Source organism: Fusarium pseudograminearum, chromosome 4 (genome assembly GCF_000303195.2).
Source record: "Fusarium pseudograminearum CS3096 chromosome 4, whole genome shotgun sequence".
Classification (NCBI taxonomy): domain Eukaryota; kingdom Fungi; phylum Ascomycota; class Sordariomycetes; order Hypocreales; family Nectriaceae; genus Fusarium; species Fusarium pseudograminearum.
The window spans coordinates 6,215,917-6,236,187 of NC_031954.1; the positions used below are offsets into that span (position 1 = coordinate 6,215,917).

At 50.8% G+C, this 20,271-nt stretch overlaps 6 protein-coding genes across 6 annotated transcripts, besides 4 other annotated features; 4 read left to right on the forward strand and 2 right to left on the reverse strand.

Annotated features, from left to right (window-relative positions):
- Window positions 1-1,790: 1,790 nt before the first annotated feature.
- FPSE_00927 (uncharacterized protein) lies at window positions 1,791-3,488 on the forward strand (the record flags this gene model as incomplete). The annotated part of the gene is made up of 4 exons (XM_009254047.1): window positions 1,791-2,014; window positions 2,373-2,664; window positions 2,719-2,991; window positions 3,045-3,488. 4 exons carry the CDS (start codon window positions 1,791-1,793, stop codon window positions 3,486-3,488), a joined length of 1,233 nt encoding a protein of 410 aa, XP_009252322.1.
- Window positions 3,337-3,484: a microsatellite.
- Window positions 3,489-4,472: 984 nt separating the features above from the next.
- Window positions 4,473-4,499: a microsatellite.
- Window positions 4,500-4,626: 127 nt separating this feature from the next.
- Window positions 4,627-7,346, forward strand: FPSE_00926 (uncharacterized protein; the record flags this gene model as incomplete). The annotated part of the gene is made up of 6 exons (XM_009254046.1): window positions 4,627-4,674; window positions 4,777-5,517; window positions 5,579-5,880; window positions 6,262-6,499; window positions 6,555-7,197; window positions 7,264-7,346. The coding sequence occupies 6 exons, from the start codon at window positions 4,627-4,629 to the stop codon at window positions 7,344-7,346; spliced, it is 2,055 nt and encodes a 684-aa protein (XP_009252321.1).
- A 2,236-nt stretch (window positions 7,347-9,582) lies between these two features.
- On the forward strand, window positions 9,583-11,006 carry FPSE_00925 (uncharacterized protein; the record flags this gene model as incomplete). Its single annotated transcript, XM_009254045.1, has 2 exons — window positions 9,583-9,771; window positions 9,825-11,006. 2 exons carry the CDS (start codon window positions 9,583-9,585, stop codon window positions 11,004-11,006), a joined length of 1,371 nt encoding a protein of 456 aa, XP_009252320.1.
- Window positions 11,007-11,192: 186 nt separating this feature from the next.
- Window positions 11,193-11,213: a repeat region.
- Window positions 11,214-11,517: 304 nt separating this feature from the next.
- Window positions 11,518-13,341, reverse strand: FPSE_00924 (uncharacterized protein; the record flags this gene model as incomplete). Its single annotated transcript, XM_009254044.1, has 1 exon — window positions 11,518-13,341. The coding sequence occupies one exon, from the start codon at window positions 13,339-13,341 to the stop codon at window positions 11,518-11,520; it is 1,824 nt and encodes a 607-aa protein (XP_009252319.1).
- A 1,346-nt stretch (window positions 13,342-14,687) lies between these two features.
- Window positions 14,688-15,802, reverse strand: FPSE_00923 (uncharacterized protein; the record flags this gene model as incomplete). Its single annotated transcript, XM_009254043.1, has 3 exons — window positions 14,688-14,922; window positions 14,995-15,499; window positions 15,658-15,802. The coding sequence occupies 3 exons, from the start codon at window positions 15,800-15,802 to the stop codon at window positions 14,688-14,690; spliced, it is 885 nt and encodes a 294-aa protein (XP_009252318.1).
- Window positions 15,605-15,636: a microsatellite.
- Window positions 15,803-16,776: 974 nt separating the features above from the next.
- On the forward strand, window positions 16,777-20,029 carry FPSE_00922 (uncharacterized protein; the record flags this gene model as incomplete). The annotated part of the gene is made up of 3 exons (XM_009254042.1): window positions 16,777-16,790; window positions 16,986-17,523; window positions 17,576-20,029. 3 exons carry the CDS (start codon window positions 16,777-16,779, stop codon window positions 20,027-20,029), a joined length of 3,006 nt encoding a protein of 1,001 aa, XP_009252317.1.
- Window positions 20,030-20,271: the final 242 nt, after the last annotated feature.

Sequence of the window (20,271 nt, forward strand, 5' to 3'; positions counted from 1 at the left end):
TATAAAGGGGAGAGTTGACCTTGTCAGGGGCCATTGTAAGCTGTTCGACTTTTGGATTGTCTGGAGCTAGCAATCTCGGCCCTCTTGGCAACCGAGCAGTTGAAGTGTCAATTCATGCCTGGATCATCAACCTTTTAGAGACGTGCACTCCTGGAATTGGCTTTGGGTTACCTGCCAAAAGGCATTGGCTTCATACGGTTCGGCGTCGTCCCGCAAAACACTCGGATGGCTTGCACAAACGTGAACTATATTTCCAATTGAGACGAACACTCTTCACTATTACCAATTTAAGCGTTTCAGATCAGGATGCTCCAACCTTGACTGTCTAGACTGTGACCGCCAGCCCACTGATGGGGAGACTTACCAGGGACCCCTGGGCATCTATCGAAATAGAACAGCAAGTCACTCCTTGTAAACCTTGAGTATATTCAGTATTTGGAAGCAAACATACACAAGCACTATAGGAAACGGAAAATGCAGAGATCATGAGAATTGATATCTGCTATCATCACCAAGACCAATTTACAAGTATAATTCGACTATTCCTGATGTTTCGTGAACCCCGAAGGGAGCTAGTAAATAGCCCAACGTACCTGCCTAAGGTAGTCCCACTGTTCTTCACCTCATCAGTATCAATAGAAGGACAATAGGAGCGGTCAGGCCAAAAAGGAATCGTCTGAATGCAACTTTGATTCACCGTTTGTTGTTTCCTTTGCAAACCCCAGATTGAGGCTGTTCCTACTAATTCTATGACTCGAAACTTTCATGCTCGTGATACCTTTCAGGCCCCATCAAACGTAAACGCAAATCCGAATAGGCCTCTGAACTCGGCGCCTATTATAATCCAACAAAGTCTGTATCTATATGAATCTGCAGCACCACTTTAAACTACACCGATACATATGTGCTCAACTGACGCACTTGCTTGGCCCGCCCGCACACCCACACGTCAGGCCCTAATACATACATGAACTGGCACAAATTCATGCATCGTGCAAGTCTGTAAAATCATCAAAAGGATTCCTCCTATCTTCTCTCGACTCCTACCAAGACTGTTCATCTGGACAACTTGAAGCCGCCACTTTCCTCATCACCAGGTACGTACGTATGTTCTCATTGCCTACCGAAAGGCTCTAGAAACCGCTCCCCCAGCCGAAAGCAGTCATTCAGGCGTGAGGTGCCGGGATAAAGGACCACTCAGCGGGAAAGAATCCACAAAACTGAAGCTTTCTCTTAAGAGCTCTTAGGTACTGGATACCTCCTAGAGCGTGCACGATACATTGGTAGCCTTGCTGCAACGTGGAGTTCCTGCTACCAAGTGCATCGTGTTTCTGGTACCTTCCTTCGTGTCTTGTACCAGAGCTAAAGCCTCCCTCCGCTCATTGCGTTACGCCTGCCGTCCTCCCCAGCCCTGGCCACTTTCCACTTTCCACAACTCCTCACCTGCCCACCCCCCTGACAACACACCCCTTCCTCCTTCCCTTCTGTGCCCCCCAAACCCAAAGGCGAGAAAAATATTTCATAATCCGCTATCTCTCTGATCACTTCTTCCTCCTTTCCCTTCTCCATCACAACATCAAACACCTGTGTCTCCGCGCAACGCCCCGTCGTCTGTCTAATCCCAACCTCGTTTCTAGGGCACGAAGCTACCCTGATCAAACTCCTCCTTATTGCACCAGAGTTCTACCTGTTCAACACGCAGTCACCGTTTTCGAACGCTCCACCACCACAGGTCCAAGTTCGAACGTCATACTCAACCTAACCACCAAACCCATCCACCAGCCGCCAACATGTCTACCGCCAACACCAACAACGCCAACGTGGACGCTGCCGTTAATGACGTCGCCAACGCTCTGAGCAATACCTCCATCAGCAACAAGCCTGCCGATGACAAGACGGCCGCCAACGAGGCTGCCTCAGCCAGTGCTGCTGAGGGCCGCCGCCTCTACATTGGCAACCTGGCCTATGCGACAACTGAGGGGGAGTTGAAGGATTTCTTCAAGAGCTACCTTGTGTAAGTTCTTTCTTCTATTCAACTTCATCTTTGCACCCGAACTCTTCATCAATTCCACGCCGCCGCCGTCGTCTCTACTCCAACGTGTGGAAGCCCCGCCACTGGAGACACGTGTCTCCCGGCTGTCGCAATGAGCTCCTTCCCTGGACTTCACATCGACGACAGGTCATGGGCAGGAACGCGCAAAGCCCCTTCCCCATGACCATGTCTCACTCTGACATCAGAATGGAGAATAAATGCCCACTCTCCTTTGCTTAGCTCCGCATCCCATGTGGTGATGGCCTGCACATTGAACTTCTATTCTACCATGCCTTCACCCCATCATGAACTCCACCTAACATATACTGACTGCCATTAGTGAGTCTGTCTCGATCCCTAAGAACCCTCGTACCGACCGCCCCGTTGGCTACGCCTTCGTCGATCTTTCTACTCCCACTGAGGCCGAGCGTGCCATTGAGGAGCTCTCCGGCAAGGAGATCCTGGAGCGCAAGGTTTCCGTCCAGCTCGCTCGCAAGCCTGAGCCTGCTGGCGAGAAGTCGGAGGGTGCTAACGGTGATGGCTCTGGTGCCGAGGGCTCTCGCCGCCGAGCTTCTGGACGTGGTCGCGGTCGCGGCCGTGGCCGTGGAGGCCGCACCGCCCGCGCTGGCCGTGTGAGTCATACCTGGGTGTCACGATTCCTGAAACGTTTGCTGACAATGCTATAGGAGGGTGCTGAGAAGAAGGAGGGCGAAACTACTGAGGCTGTTGCTGCCACCGATGACGCTGCCACCGCAGCCGCTGCCGCACCTGCCACCACTGAGGTTCAACCGCTGTCCGATATCACAAACAAGATCAACACTGACGCAAATGCAAAGACCTCCAAGACCCAAGCTCGCCCCCAGCGTGAGCGCCGTGAGCGTGGTCCCCCCGCTGATGGAATTCCTTCCAAGACCAAGGTCATGGTTGCTAACCTGCCTTACGACCTGACCGAGGACAAGGTCAGTAACATAGAAGCTTTGCCTTTCTATGCTGTATACTGACTTCAAAGTAGCTTATTGAGCTTTTCAAGGCTTACGAGCCCTCTTCTGCCAAGATTGCTCTCCGACCCATTCCCCGATTCATGATCAAGAAGCTTCAGGCTCGTGGTGAGGCCCGCAAGGGTCGTGGCTTCGGTTTCGTCACTCTGGCTTCTGAGGAGCTTCAGCAGAAGGCTGTTACTGAGATGAACGGAAAGGAGATTGAGGGCCGTGAGATCGCCGTCAAGGTTGCTATTGACAGCCCTGATAAGACCGATGAGGAGCAGCACGAGGGTGATGCTACCAACGGCCAGAAGGAGAACATTCCCGCCACTGAGGCTGCCCCTGCGGCTGCTCCTGCTACTGGCGCCGCGGCTGCTGCCCCTGCCGCCACTGCTGCGGCTCTCGCTGCGGCTCCCGCTGCCACCAAGGCTGCTGAGGCCACTCCCGCCTCTACCACTCCCGCCACTACTGCCTAAGTAAAGGCACGGCGCGAGTTTCACGGACATGAACCTCGTATTATGTCATGATGATTACTCTAACGATTTGGGCATGCGATTTCAACGATTTCTCTTACAGTAGATTCTCGCTACAACGATGAAAAGAAAGATTGAGGTTTTTCCACCTTACCTGAGTTTTTTTTTTGGGGGGGACATAGGCAAGAGCAAATCGAACTCTGATGAATCTCGGGATGGGGTCTACTTTGTCAACCTTTACTTTTCACATCAAAACACTAATATTTCCATGATCGGGACACAAAAACATTCACGGGCCCTCTGTTATCTTGTATTTGTATCACCTTTTCTCCACCTCACTACTGCTGGGATGTATACTAGTTTGCACCGACGCGGGTGGAAAGGGAGAAAAGTTTAGCGCTATCATGAATGGGGCATTCGTTGAAATTATGAAGTGATTTACGTGACTGTTGATTGACCATGATCCACGGTGTTGGCGAGTTGCGAAAATACTAGTAATCGTACATGACAATGCACGCTTGATAACCCAATAGAGTTGTGGAGCTTAGTGTTGCAGGGTTCGTGGATTTGGCTTTGGTTGTGGCCAGCTTGACCTTGACTTGACTTAATGGGCAGTCGAAATGCGTTTGCTGAAGGGCAGCATACACAGTTCAGGATGAGGTCTTGATTAAAAAGACAATCAACATTGGATTGGTTATTATCGCTCACGTGGTTAACAGTGCCCGGACATATGATGGGTCTAGAACATCGTCGTTTACCTACTATTTGTGTTATCATTGCTATTCATGGACAGAGTGCCCCGCCAACGTAGCCCCTTAACGAGACATCAAGTATGGCATGCTTGAACACGGACGCGGGAGGAATTAGGCCCATGCTCCAATAAAGCGAGCTCTGACTGGATGCTGGGTGGTGTAGATGCAAGGTAGGGGGCATGGGTTCGGGGCCAGCCACTAACTTGTTGCACTAATACGCCTGTCTCCCTTCCGTATCCATTCATTCATCCATCCATCCATCTACGATTGAATTCGTTTTCGAAGTTTCGACTGGACATCAACCCATCTTAGCGATTGCCTATCCGTACCTGCGCACATATACTCTCCGGAGTAGAATCATCAGTTCATACAGTCATTCGACCTTTGCGATGGCGTCCAAGGGTATGTGGGAGGTTGATCCCGAGACGCGGTCCAAGGTTAGTTCTTCGTCTATCCCTTTTCCAACGACTGAATCTGTCCTCAATCGCCCGGTCGCTTTGTGATGCGCTCACACATGCTGACATTGAATCCGCAAATAGCTCGCCACTCTGCAAAAGGAATCCAAGAACAATATTTGCTGCGACTGCAATGCGCCATCCCCGCAATGGGCGTCTCCCAAATTCGGTATCTTTATCTGCCTTTCATGTGCCGGTGTGCATAGAGGTCTCGGCGTCCACATCTCCTTTGTCCGAAGTATCTCTATGGACGCCTTTAAATCGAGCGAAATTGAACGAATGCGACTTGGCGGCAACGAGGGATGGAGGAACTTTTTTGACGAGCACGAGCAGAACAAGATGATGGGCATCACATGGGAAGACTCGACTATCGCGGAGCGATACAGCGGTGAAGTTGGCGAGGAGTGGAAAGAGAGATTGAGCTGCAAGGTTGAGGGCCGCGAATATGTTCCTGGCGCGAAGAAGCCTGCCGCCGCGCCCCAGAAGCCAGCATCACGAACTGGAACGCCCATGAGTGGCAGCACAAACCGCAATGAGAGCCCTGCGGCATCAAGAGGCAAGGTCAAAGTGGACGACCAATATTTCTCAAGACTTGGAGCCGATAACGCTTCGCGACCCGACCATCTGCCACCCAGTCAAGGAGGAAAATATGCTGGTTTTGGAAGTACACCTGGACCCAGCCAGTCAGACAATGACCTCGGCTTTGGGGACTTTCAGAAAGATGCCGTCGCGACTTTGACTAAAGGATTTGGGTGGTTTACGTCAACCGTCTCAAAGACCGCCAAGACAGTGAACGATGGCTACATTCAGCCCACTGCTAAGCAGGTACGCTGGCCAAACTCGTAACCCTTGTTTACTTCACGGACTTATTCTAACATGTTATCAGATCGCCGAGGGTGACTTTGCCAAGCAAGCCCAATTAACAGCTTCTGCCTTTGCAAAGCAGGCTCAAGCAGCAGGCAAGAATGCTCAGGACGGCTTCAGCAGATTCGTAGAGGGACCTGATCAACAGAAGAGTCGGGATGCTCCTTTGGATGAGAGCAAGAAGAGTTTCTGGGACGAGTTCTCCAACTTGGCCGATCAGAGACAACCTGCCAATAACTCTATCGGAACGAGTGCCATGGGCATGGGTAAGAAGAACGCGACAGCCCCTCCACCAAAGAAGCAGGATGATGCGTGGGATGATTGGTGAGCGGAGATGTAGTATACGATGGGAAACTAGATCTATATGTTGTTGATGTAAGGGAGTTGTAGCATTGGAGTATAGGCGTGCTTATCAACGGAGCTAGTCTCTCCACGACACTCAAGTTTTATGGGATCACTTCAGCATTGCTACTGTCTATAAGCCGGGCCCGTGAATGATTCAGTACCGAGCTGGCTATTTGTGGCTGAACTCGGCATTTGGGTTCAAGTTGCCGTTGATTCAACGTTGATCAAGAGCTGTTGTTACCATGGTTGCAGCTATTTCTTTGCAATTGCAATCTTCTAGGAATGTACTTGTAGTCTGTTGGGTAGGTAGCCGAAATAAATAAAGTTATCTTCACCCGTAATACGATCAACAGAACAAAGGAAATATCGAAATCCCGACATCGCTGGTTCGGCCGGCGATTTTGTCACGTGGGCCGTCGGCCGAGGTTGGACTGAGACCGGCCCTAGCCGGTACCGCGCCGAGCTTTGCCATGACGACTTGGCCGGCTTTTGTGAATGTCTCGTCGCTCGACAACTTAGACCTCGCATTGAACAGCAGCAGCACGACATGTCAGCACTACGGATTCTTGTCCCCGTGAAGCGGGTAATCGACTATGCTGTAAGGAAACCAGAATCGCCAATCGAAAGACACAAAACGCTGACAGCCTTTGCAGGTCAAGCCCCGAGTCAACAAGTCCCAGACGGGCGTCGAGAAAGCCGGCGTCAAGCACTCCATGAACCCATTCGATGAACTCTCAGTCGAAGAGTCAGTGCGAATCCGAGAGAAGAAGCGCGCCCCCGGTGGTGTCGAGGATATTTGCGTCATCTCTGCAGGCCCACCCAAAGCGCAAGATGTGCTACGAACAGCCATGGCCATGGGCGCAGACCGTGCCATCCACGTTGAGCTCAAGGAGGGCGAGGAGATCGAGCCCCTGACAGTGGCAAAGCTTCTCCAGAAGGCTGTGGAACAACAGAAGAGCAACCTGGTGGTCCTGGGTAAGCAGAGCATCGACGACGATGCCAACCAGACGGGTCAGATGTTGGCGGGTCTCTTGGGATGGCCACAGGCTACACAGGCGAGCAAGGTTGAATTCGGCGCCAACGACGAAGTTACTGTTACAAAGGAGGTGGACGGTGGTGTCGAAACGGTGCGCGCCAAGCTGCCCATGGTTATCACCACGGATCTCCGACTCAACGAGCCTCGATACGCAAGTCTGCCCAACATTATGAAGGCCAAGAAGAAGAATCTGCAAAAGACAAAGCTCGAGGACTTTGGATTGGATGGAGTGAATCGTCTCAAGACACTCAAGGTTGTCGGTAAGTTAAGCTTTCGCTTTCATGATAGTGTAACCGTTTCTTGGTGCTCATGCTAACTCGCAACAGAGCCTCCCGCTCGACAGGGTGGTGGCAAGGTGGAGGATGTTGGTGGCCTGGTTAGCAAGCTCAAGGAGCTTGGTGCTCTGTAAATTAATAGAAAGAGTAGTGAATAAACTAAAGCCTGTTACCGTTGTACTATAATTTCCAGCCCGTATTACATAGTATAAGTTTTAGCCCCGGTATAACCTAGTTGAATGCCCAAGTATCGATCTCCAACAGAACTTTCACATCAACCTGCTTGGAGCAACTGTGTGTCTCGTGACTATCTGCTTGAAATTACTCGGTGTATACTGTAGTGCAGTACGTGGTAAAATAACTCATGTGGTCTTTTTGAGAGTTTGCATGTTTTGGACTTGTGCTGAACACAGACCTAAGTGAAGTGTTTCAAAGGATATAATAATCCAATGTATTCAATGCCTTCCTATATCTTTGCATCGAACGTTGTATAAGCCCATGTTGCACAAAATCAAGGGATTGGTGTTAGTGAAGCCATGGGTATCAGAGGAGAAAATTGCAAAAATCGTAGCCTCGCTCACGTAGAGGAGATTTCGATCTTGTGGATTTCACGGATGAAATTACTTGGCTTCCATTAATCCATTTGTAGACGCTGGGGTGCCATAGAATAAATGATGATCAATGTGGTATTATAAAGGTGGCTCTTGTGGGGATTTACAGACTTGCCTGTAGAGGGACCGTAGATAAGACACACATCTTGCAGCACCGCCGTATCAAAGACCCAGACGTTAAGCCTCTGTGGGGTTTATTACCAGCAGTCCGGTAAGAAAGACTGATACCTATTCTTGAAGCTTGAGAGCTTATCCTTATCTCACAACCAAGAGCTGGGAGCCAAGATCCAAGATCCGAAATCCAGGTCGTGCAAGGTTCCCTGTTTCGACAGATCCCGACTACCGAATGCCGTGTTCCTGGCAGGACTGGGCAATGGCTCCACAAGGTTCTTATCAGAACGGATCGACAGTGCTACGCTACAAATGCTTCTAGCTTCTAGTCCAGTTTCTAGGCTTTGACCGCCAGCAGTGTGGAAAATCCCCAACCAGGGCGAATCAAATGAGATCTCAACATTTCTGGAGGCGTCTGGGGGCAGTGGATCAAATCTGCTCCATTTTGACATGACATGATAAAAGACAGGCCGATGCTTGACTCAGTCGAGTCAAGCAGGTCGTTGTTGACATCAAGTCTCGTGAGCATAGAGTATAGTGTCCATGTTGCTGGATATAGATAATACAGTTTATCAAGAAAGAATGAGCAATGCAATTGGAAGGTATTTGGAGATCAAATCAATATGAGACTAAAAGAGGCTGTAAATCGCGATGAAGAGCTGAATGTGACGTGTAATTGGAATTGATTGGTGTTGGTCACAAAAGCAAGAGAAAAGAGAAGAAAAAAAGATCAAAGCCTCTCCTCTCACACCAAAAACGATATCGGAGGACTGAGTCTGACAGAGATCTTGGCCCAAGGGTCTAGTTCCTGGCAGCGGGGCACCTATGAACCTCTTTTAGTGCCCTGTAGCGGAGCGCTTGAGCCGCCCTACATAGTTTTCTCAGCGGAAGAGCGGCATCGGACATCCGCCAGTGGGAAAATTACAGTGAGAAACCCACTCAGTCCGAAAAAACTTGCCAATGACCAAGGCCGTGTTGTCAGTCGCGGCGGGAGTGCGGAGCGGGATCGCACCTTGCCTTGTCTTACACTTTTCTTCCAACTTCCCACCTCTTGACTCTTCTCTCTCTTTTTTTTCTCTACTCTAAACAGAAAGATATCCTCGCGATAATTGGAAACCTTCCATTCAAAAAGAAAGTCTGACTCAACACTTTTGCAACACGATTGCATCTCCTCTTATACCCTCGACTTGAGCTCGTCTCCCAATCCGCCCATATGAACGGGCGCCCCTCGATCTTCACCTCGCAGGTACGTTTGCTTTTTTGTGAGATACACATTATGTGTGTATCAGCCCCGCCATCCATGAAACACATTTCAGTTCGTGGCTCTGCAACAAAAAGTTGTGGGAGCTACAGCTTGACATCTATCGAATCAATCCCTCCTTTACCACCGCCAAGATACTCGCAACTCTTCAATTGACCTAATGCTAACTTGTCTCGCTGCAGGATTATCTCTCTGGTTCGTACCCTTGACTGGTTTTGGCTCACCGCTTGAAACCTCCTTTACCTGCCATCGGACACGAAAACTAACCTCTGTACACTGATATAGACCACCTCTGGAAGTCCCAGTCTTGCTAAAGAACCATCTCTGGCCAACCGACTATCCTTTTTCTGAATCAACTTAACAAATCAACAAACGACAATTAACAAAATGTTCTCCCGATTGGCTTCCTTCGCCAACCCCGCGGCCAAGTCCGCGTCGGCTTCAGGCCGAACTATGCTTCAGGTCCGATACCTGTCCGAGAAGGCTGTTGCTGGCAGCAAGGGCAGGGCTATGCCTTTCTCTGCTGTTCGAGCTACTGCTCCTGCTGCTTCTCTCCCCGCTACTCTCACTATTCGAGTACGTTCTTTCAAAGAACTTTCCCTCCCAGTTCCAAGCTTACGATTCAACAGGATGGTCCCGTTTTCCAGGGCAAGGCTTTCGGCGCCAACGCCAACATCTCTGGTGAAGCTGTCTTCACTACCTCTCTCGTTGGATACCCCGAGTCCATGACCGACCCCTCCTACCGAGGACAGATCCTCGTCTTCACCCAGCCTTTGATTGGCAACTACGGTGTTCCCTCCGCCGCCCGCGACGAATTCAACCTTCTCAAGTACTTCGAGTCCCCCCACGTCCAGTGCGCTGGTATCGTTGTCTCTGATGTCGCTGTCAACTACAGCCACTGGACTGCCGTTGAGAGTCTGGGCGAGTGGTGCGCCCGAGAGGGTGTTCCCGCCATCTCTGGTGTCGATACCCGCGCCATTGTTACTCACCTTCGAGAGCAAGGCTCTTCCCTGGCTAGAATCTCTATTGGTGAAGAGTACGATGCCGATGAGGATGAGGGCTTCGTTGACCCCGGTCAAATCAACCTTGTGAAGCGTGTTACCACCAAGGCTCCCTTCGTTGTTGAGTCCCCTGGTGCCTCTCTTCACGTTGCCCTCATCGACTGTGGTGTCAAGGAGAACATTCTTCGCAGCCTGGTCAGCCGAGGTGCTTCCGTCACTGTCTTCCCCTACGACTACCCCATCCACAAGGTTTCGCAGCACTTTGACGGTGTCTTCATTTCCAACGGTCCCGGTGACCCTACTCATTGCCAGGCTACCGTTCACAACCTTGCCCGCCTTATGGAGACTTCCAACATTCCCATCATGGGTATCTGTCTTGGTCACCAGCTTCTGGCCCTTGCTGTCGGTGCTCGCACCATCAAGCTCAAGTATGGTAACCGAGCCCACAACATCCCTGCTCTCGATTTGACCACTGGTCTCTGCCACATCACCAGCCAGAACCACGGTTACGCCATCGACGCCAGCACTCTCCCTAGCGACTTCAAGGAATACTTTGTCAACCTGAACGACGGTTCCAACGAGGGTATGCTTCACAAGACCCGGCCTATCTTCTCCACCCAGTTCCACCCCGAGGCCAAGGGTGGTCCCATGGACAGCTCCTACCTCTTCGACAAGTACCTCCAGAACGTCCAGCTCGCCAAGAGCAACCAGGTCGTTTTCAAGGACAACCGACCTACCCCTCTGATGCTCGACATCATGAGCCGAGAGCGTGTCGGTGTTGAGCCCACTCCTCTTGCCGCTTCTGCTTAAATGAAGAGTCTGAGATAATTTTGGCGTCTGGGATTGGTAGTTGGGTAACGCTGGTTGTGTTTTCTTGGGAGCAAGGGAAACGGTTGCTTTTGTTAAAGAAGAAATGTTATATGTAAAGTAGCATCGAATGAGAATTATTGTGATACCATCTATATGCTGTTCCATCTTGTGTTTAGTGTAGTGTGGTTATTTTAAAATAAAATAAAACTACCCAGTACTACAAACACAGCACTCAGAGGGAAGTGCTTGATGTTGCTGCTCATAGCTAGTTCAAAAAGCCACAAGGCGCAGGTATGGTGTATCAATACAGTAATTAAAATTAAAAGTACAGGTCGATTTACTGATATCATAATTTGTGTTTATTTCCTTGGGTCGTTGCCCCTTTTATTCCCTTCAACGCCGCCCTTCAAGGCATGTAGCTCCAGCCCACGTCTCAGATCCAGATGTAGACATGTCAAGGTTTCTGTCCTTTTCATTGCTTATACTATCTGGTATTGATGGTATACATTCTTCAATCCCTCATCCGAGTATCTCCATCATCGGATACAGAGCCACGACGGGGGCGGCGATCGTCTCGTGGAGGAGGCATATAACGATCACTGCGCGGTCGGCCACCACCACCGCCGCCACGTCGACGTCGACCTCCGCGACGCTCGCGACGGTCACGACCCGCACCTCCACGCTCACGATGAGGAGGACGGATACCCTCAAATACTTCCTTGCCTCTGTCAACGAATGAAGTGCCGTTCTCGAACGAGTAGCGGTTGATCTCGCGCCCAAAGTCACCACCATCACGCCTACTTGTGTAGTAAGAGCGCATGTTGTCGATGCGGCGGCGGGCGAGGTCTTCGGATACGGGTTGATAATATATAACCGGATGAGCATTGGTTCTTTTAGATGCGCCGCCAGGATTAATAGGAGGAGGCCGAGGACCAGGACCAGTGCCAGGGCGGACAGGACGAGGCCCTGTGGGGATAGCGGGATCGCGCAGCGCCCTAGGGCCTACGGGGATAGAGTCCATGCCCATTGCGGCGCCCGCCTGCGGCCTTGCGCCTGGCTGAGGTCCTGCGCCAGAGGTTGCTTCTTCGAGGTGGACTTCAATTACGCCGTCGGGTCCATCGTCGTAGATGACTTCCCATCGCACACCAGAGCGTGGGCCACCACTGGCTTGTTCAGTATCAATCCAGTCGCGAACCTTTTCGGGAGGAACAAAGTCAACCCATAGCGGCTTGCGGTTACTCTCGTTGGGCCAAACACTGTCGTGGAGTGCTGTGCGAACGCGCGACGCTGCAGCAGTAGTTTTGAAGATGGCGAAACCGTGGGTGCGGATTTGATCGAGAAAAAATTCTACCACAATATCGTTGTCGAGGGGATCTCGCGGGTGTGTCGCTAGCTCAACGAGGTACGACTTGACGTCCTGGGGTCGAAGAGGACGCATGAAGTTTTTGATGTAGAGGGCGGAAGTGGCTGGGTGTAGTGCTGGCGCAACATTGCGTTCGTAATCCATATCCTGTTGATTTTCCCCTTCAAGCGTTTTAGACTCTGGCGCGGGGTCTTGTAAAGATTCGGTTTGGATTTCCTTTGTTTGTGGCTCGCTGTCAACATTCATCGGCGCAGGTTCGTTGGCAGTGTCAGGCAGCGGGTCTTCCTGGCGCGAATCTGGATTGGCGCCGTCGTCGGCAATTTCCTCTGTGCGAGCGCGCTTTCGTGCAATAGATTCTTCGGTGGGTGGTGGTGAGAGAGAGCGACGTTTCCGCTTTTGCTGTTCGGCAGCAGGTGTTGGTTCGAGGGAATGGGAGGGTGTAGAGTCAACAGTGCTGGCCACTGTTCCCGCTCTGGTTTTATCCTCCACTGTTGGTTCGCACGATTGGGGGTCGACTTCGTCTCCAGCGGTTGGAACATTGACTACCATATCTGCGTCCTGAGATATTTCGTCTGACGTGCCATTCTTAACAATCTCCTGCTCCTTATCCCCACTGTCAACCCCTTTACTTGGTTCGGCATCGGCAACTGGTGCAGTAGTTTCATCCGTCTCTTTCTCTTCCACTTCTACCATTTCGCTATCAGGCTTCTCGTCTACAGGTTTAGGTTCATCGATCGCGTCCTGGGGTTCTGGCTTCGCGACATCTGATTCTTCGACGGTTGGCTCGTCGCCTCCGGATTCGTTGGTCGCAGGCGCATCCTCAAGTTCTTCCTGTGCCTCTATCTCCACTTTTTCGTTGTCGGCTTCTTCTAGTCGCGCGACGAGATCTGCCTTGAGACCGTGTTGTGGAAGATCGCGGTTCTTAAGCTCAGCTTTGAGGTCAACGACCTTCAGCTTAGCCCAGTCGGTCATGATGGAGGAATTGGGCAACCGTTGGAGCTAACAATGTTTAAAACGTATTCGCATAGAATTTCGTGTTGAGTCCAGAACACTGGTACTAGAAGGAAATTCAAGATAGGGATGAAAAAATTTGACGAAACTTGAAGTTGTAGAAAGCTTGAAACAATCTTCTTTCATCCCGTCGCAAATCTAAGCACCAGCAAGTTGTGTCGTCCAATAATGTGTCACAGTACAGAAGCATTATGTCAGCATGGTTGACCCACTCGCGCTGAGCTCAGCCACATCGGGAAGGTAACGCCACAGGTTTGATTCACTCATTGGAAGTTTGAGATGTTATGAAGCACAAAGATAGAGCCATGAGGACGTGTCTTGAGCATCGAAAGTTTTACCATGGCCTAACTATCGCATTCTACAGTGCCTAAATATACAAAAACCGGGTCAAAGTGATGACAATGGTCACATGTCGTCTTATGATGTGCCGCATGCAGCTATGGGTGGGCCATGAGCAACAGAGTAAGTCTTGACCATCCAATTGTTGCCTGGGTATGTTTACCTAGCCATTGAGAGCAAGCAAGAGGAGTAAATCTGGCGTAATACAGAGGTCATCATCTGGGTGTATACTTATGGCCTTTCCAAGGACTGTAAATCCATCACAAAGGGTCATACTCGTATTCATGGTGTTTCTCGGACCATCATGAGTTCTATCACCCTCATGTCTTGGCTTAAACAACCATGAGTTAACTAGCATAGGCCCTCGCCGAATTCCACGATTCAAGTGATACTACTCTTTACAACCCCTTCCTTACTTCTCCAACGTATGTTCTGATGAGCTTGTTCGAAAGGAGCTACGAGTGTTTCTATTGTTGTCCGTCTTTGCTGAGCTCAGTAGGAATGAGGTGATGTCCTGAACTTGACCCGCCATGACCCCTGTTTCCCCCTGGTTCATGGGCATGGCCGACTTCATCACACGACCTGACCACATCCCGCGTTACGAATTAAGAGCTGGAGCTCCCCGAGCTTGTGTGGGTCCCGCGTCATTGTATGGCTGTGTACCCTTCTGTGGCATATTAGTGTTACTTCGTGACCTGAACCTCCGCACTTTCAACGACGATGCAAACCTTAGGTAGACGCATCCATTCTCATCACTTCAACTTCAATGCAAGTAGCTGTGACACGATTTTGAAAGTCGACCAAACAATTGAATTAAATAGAGAGCTCCTAGTCTTTTTGGTATTTTCTTAGGGTTCCTCACGCTCAGCTGTCAAATACATAAATACATGGAAATTGGTCTCAATCGGGGCTATGCCTGAGCCCATCATAAACTCTTAATTCGTACACGGCACTCACTGCCAGGGATCTTAGACGTCGAGACCATCGACGACAACGCCCTTGTTCCAGGTCCACTGAAGGCGCCTGGCCACCTCCAACGAAGTAGCATCATCAATCAGAGCGCTGACAAGATACAGAGCAGCATCAATGCCAGAGCTGACACCTCCGGATGTCACCACACGGAGACCACCAAGTCGCATGGCGGCACGACGAACAATTGACTCACGGCGTGTGTTGGAGTCCTTGAACGACATGCTTCCCTTTCTGTGTGTCATCATAAGTCAGTTGACTGTCTCAAACTCAATGCATGATAAAGTGGGGTAAACTATAACGTACCGGGCTGCCGAAGGGCGACGTCCCTGACCAGCATCGGACTTACGGCGGATGTATGGGCTCTCGTCCTCACCGAGATCAAATCGTAGGTTGTTGACAACATAACGAGCGTCCTCTACCACATCGGTACGCTCCTGGAGGTTTACGGTAGCAGCATCGCTGCAAATATTCTCAAATGAAGTAAGGTAATCGGGGTGGGTGGTGGCAGACAAGCCAGAGAGGATGCCCTGCTTGCCAAGGAAGAGGGCACCGGTGCAGATAGAGAGGATCGTGCGCTCGCGAGCGGGATCACGCTTCTGAAGTTCTGAGAAGTCGGTGATCAGGGAGAGGGGTTGAAGCTCTTTGGCAACGACCTCCTTGGAGTTGCCACCGACGACGACGAGGATATCAAAGTCCTCGAGACGGTCGTGTGCCTCCTTGTAGGTGATCTGGGCGCCAACAACGACACCCTGGTCCGAGATGACCTTGGCTTCGGGACCGACGATGGTGACCTCAAAGGCCTTGCTGTCTGTCGGAAGGGGTAAAGTGATCAGCGGGAGGGGTAAAGCCAAATGGGGCATTGTACTGTAGTGTACTGCACACTGCAACGCATCCCGAAACCAAATCGAGTGATACTGCACTGCACTGCACTGTACTATACTACACGGGTAGAGGAATATTACTTACTCTCAGGATCCTGGAAGTTGTGACAGGCAGAAGTAAAGACCTCGAGCGCGCCGGCAAAATCCAGAAGATCGAACTTTTCGTGGATAGCGAAGAGAACGTCAACGGGCTCCTGGTCAGCGATGGCCGAGGTCTTCTGTGCACTCATCTTGGCGGTATTGTTGGGGGTTTGGAAGAGGGTTTGATTTGAAGAAGAATTGTGACGGATTGAAAAGTCAATGGATATGAGTTGAGTAGGCAAGCACTAGATATGGTGCTGGCTACTAGTGATTGTTGTTGTTGATGTTGTAAGTGGAGTCGAATTTGTTTGGTTGTATGTTGATGATCTGAATGAGGATGAGAAAGGAAGGAAAAGAGAAAGAAGACGAGCAAGAGCAGATGGACGTTTTTAAATACAGCGAGGAATGTTCTGTGGTTGCTTTGCCCTGAAGCCTTCCCCTCATCTATTGAAACTGAGCTGCCCGCCTGCAACCACCTCAGTCAAACTAGACTGGCGACTGGTGACTGGCGACTCGCTCAAGGTGGCTCGATATCTGGTGTGATCTGCTATTCACAAAGTCATGTACAGTCTTGTCTGCAATTGCGCTAGCTGAGGAAAGTGCGGGGTTGTTAGCTCGATGGGTGGGTCTTGGCTCAAGTCTAAGGTACCCCCGGAGAAAGCTCTCTCCATCCGCGACGGAAAAGTATAAGGGACAATACTGGGATTCGACTGGATTCAGCGGGTGGCCGTCCGATCAGCTTTCTGCCGGACCCCACTATGGATTGTATCACTGAAGTGCCTGGACTGCTAGGCTGCCCCTCTATGGCACGACTTCTATCCGCTGTTTTCAGTGACCAGCTCCTACCACCTCCCCGCCAGCGGGTACCTACGCTCCACTCGACGCCACAAACTCGCACCACCTTTTGAATCAGCTGCAAGGTCAACCGCGCCGCGCCGCGCCGTAAAATCGTGCTGTCTGTGCCCGACACCAAGTGTTACCGAATAGCTTCACCAAGGTTAAACTCCCAGCAGCATCAAGAACTCAATCCATGATCCGCATTGAAACGGGCCTCACCACCTTGGTCTGCTCACCTTGAGTTTCACAAGCCCGAGCCCGGACGGATGAGGCCGTCACGCCAATCATGGCTTCATCAGCGTACGTCATACTACTCCCTGCAGAAAACTCCATCCCAAATTCCTACCGTCCATGCATCAACTCTGCGAGTTCCCCTCACCCCGCGACTCGTGCCTCGTGATCTTCCATTTCATCTCCTCCTTTGGCTCCTGCAGCACTCAACTCCTCGAGAATTACTTGTCCGTTCCTCGCTGACACTCATCCCCACTTGTCTAGGTCGCTAAAGGACCTCTCAAAGGCGATCGTTGCCTACCTCTCGCAGCCAACCCCTTCTCTCCCCGACGACTTAGTACAGACCATCGATGCCTATCTCCGTCGACACCAGAAGCAAGATGACGCTGCAGCCGATCGTCTGCAAGAGGAGCTGTTCTCCATCTTCGACAAATACGTCAAGGACAGGCCTGCCACTTGTGCGCCCTTCCTAACTATCCTTCGCCAGCTGCTATCGACACTCCGGACTCCCGAGCGTATCTTTGCATGGTGGGATTCTTGTTCTGCACTTTTGTCCAAGTCCTCCCCCGAGAAAGGAGTTGTGGAAGAGTCCCTGGCCAATATTATGGAGATTATCAAGATTGCGGAAGAGGACCATGATGGGTCTGAGGCTGATCTTGCTTCTAATCCGTTGATCGACCGTTTATTCACAGGATGGATGGAGAAACTCTATCCGTCAGTATCTGAAGCTCTATCAAATCTCGAACCCAACGAAAGAATAACTCGAGAAGCTCTCGTGCAGTTTGGGAAGAAGCATCCCAAGGTAGGCTTGTGCCCAACATCGTGCCTGTGACCCGTTCTCTAACTCGGACAAGGAACTTTTTACAGCTCTAGATCGTTACTTTCTCAAAAAACAGTACCGCAAGGCTGTCTTACGGTTTTTGGGTGACTACCTTCAGAGTCAGCCGCCGCATCTTCATCTAATTCTACAGACACCACTGTTCACTGATATAATGAGATGCTTGCAGCAGGACAGCTCAACAACTATTGTGTCAGCTGCACTGACAGTTCTCACAATGCTTCTACCACAGATGCCAAGTTCGCTCGTACCGCATTTGCCTACGCTATTCAACATTTATTCCAGGCTGCTGTTTTGGTCGCGAGAGCGAGCTGGAATAATTGAGCCGCAGGCAGAAGACGCAGATTCAACCAGCTGGGAAGAGTGTGGTTACGAAGCAGAAGTTGATGACCACCCTATTTATCATCTTCTCAGTTACTACACCATACTCTATGGTTTATATCCTATCAACTTCATGGACTACATCCGCAAGCCCCAGAGATACTTACGGCACGCCAACGTAGCTAACGCCAACGATATGGAAGTTCAGCCCACTGAGATACGAGACCAGTCAGAAAGGTTCCGGCGGTGTCATTTGCTTCATCCCAACTTTTTCACTCTCACAATCGATTCCGAGAAAACTGATTTTGGCCGGTGGATCAAGAGTGAAGCCTCTGAAGTGGTTGCTGAGTGCATGGCGTTGTGCACCCTGTCAGAATCTGATCAATCTGTCGTACAGACCTTGTCCAATTCGGAGACATTCACATTGAATGAGGTACATGCTAAAGAGGGCCAAGATCCATCACTCCATAGGACTGCAATTGAGGCTACTGGTGGCTACCATTTACCCATGTCTGCTAGTATGGATTCTATAGCAAGTAGTCGCCGGCCATCTGCGCTGATTCGACGAGGGTCTCAGTCAAGTATCCCTTCTACTCGGAACTCTATTGATGCCAGGATAAGAGAGCCCAGTATTGACAGCCCAACATTGGGGCCTCACCTTATCCAGTCGGCATCTCATACACAGCTACAGGATATGATCCAATCTAACAAAGCCATCAAGTCTGGTCTACATCAGTCTTTGGCCAACGACAGCGTTCCATCGCTCTCACTCAGTAACCAAGACTCTGTTGCAGATCGGCCCGGCCCATCAGCGTTGGGCGCACGCCCAGCTGTCAGTACCCCTCTTTCATTGACTGAGACCAACTCGCAAGTATCTCATCTTCAACGCCAAATTCTGTTACTGCAGAACGACCTCAATTTTGAACGGTATCTGAAGCAGCAGCACATGGCGCATATTGGCGATTTGCGAAGACGGCATATGGACGAGGCAGTGACGGAGGCGGAGACCCAAAACCTTTTGATCACCAATCGTAATTTGAAGCATCGGTTCGAAGAGGCCAAGAAGGCAGAGATGCAGGTTCGGAGGGAGTCTGAGAAGAGTCGTGCTCTCGCGAAGAAGTGGGAGGCCGACCTTTCCACTAAGCTTAAGAAGCTGCGTGACGAGTCGAAGAAACTCAAATCAGACTACGAGACACTTCAGAAGGAGTTGGATAATTCTACGGCAGAGCGTGACAAGCTACGGGTACTCCTATGTGATGCAGAGGTCAAGGAAGTCAATTGGAAGCAGAACATGCAGTCAATCGAGCTTCACAGTGCTGAAATTGACCGGTTAAAGAGCGAAGTGGCCAGGCTCACAAGGGTGGAGCGCGACTACCAAGCCAAGGAACTGGAGCAACAGAGAGCCGTCGCCGCTGCTACAGGAGCCGAGAGCAAGATGGAGGCATTGAGTCTGCAGCTTGCCAGCCGTGAGGGTGAGATAGATCGGACTAGGAGATTGTTCCAGAGCCAAATCGCAGCACTCCAAACCAAGCTATCCGAGGCCCTCGAGGAAAGAACTCGACCGTCTCGAGGCGGGAAAGAGGCTATCGAGTCGATGCTCGCAGCAAGCCGAGAAAAGCAAGCTGAGCTACAGAAGCAGTGCGATCTTCTGATGCGCAAGTACACAGCCCTGCAGTCATCTCTCCTGGATATGAAGACGGAAACAAAACCCAGTCAGCTCAGGATCGAGACATCAAATTCTCCGGAAGCCGAGCAGGGCTCCTTTTCTGTATCAACAAGCCCGGTCATGATGAAGACTAGACCACCCCGTATGCTGTCGAGTCCCGATGTTGCAGAAGGCACTGCGTACAATGTTACGCCGCCTCTTGATCAAAGGCTCGAAGGTGCGATGTCGCCCAAATCAGCGGGCTGGGCACACCCTCCAGGGTCGCCGGATACGTCGTCTCTGTCAATGAGTCCGGATCATCTCCGATTTGGGCGTGGAGAGGCAGGGCGATTACTTGCGAGAAGTCACTCTGACCTGTTTGCTACTGCAACTCAAAATCGACTTCGCAAGGACTCAAAGGACAAGGGAAAGGACGAAGCAAGTGCAAAGAAGGATAAGAAACCGTCGGCTTTAAGGGGGATTCGAGGATTTATGTATGAATGACAAGACATGATATAGTTAGCAATTAGGAGCGACAACGGATAGACTAGGGCCCACTTGGATAGGGCGCATTTGATTTCGATAAATCTTCGAGGCTAGAAGCCCTCTGCTTTCTTCCAACATGGCCACCGCTTGTGAACGTTCAGTTTCACAAGGTGAACGACGGCGAGCTGGTTCTCCTCAGATTCATGGGTGGTGATCTACGTCTTGCTTTCAACAATCGGACGGCTTCCGTAGCTCAGTTG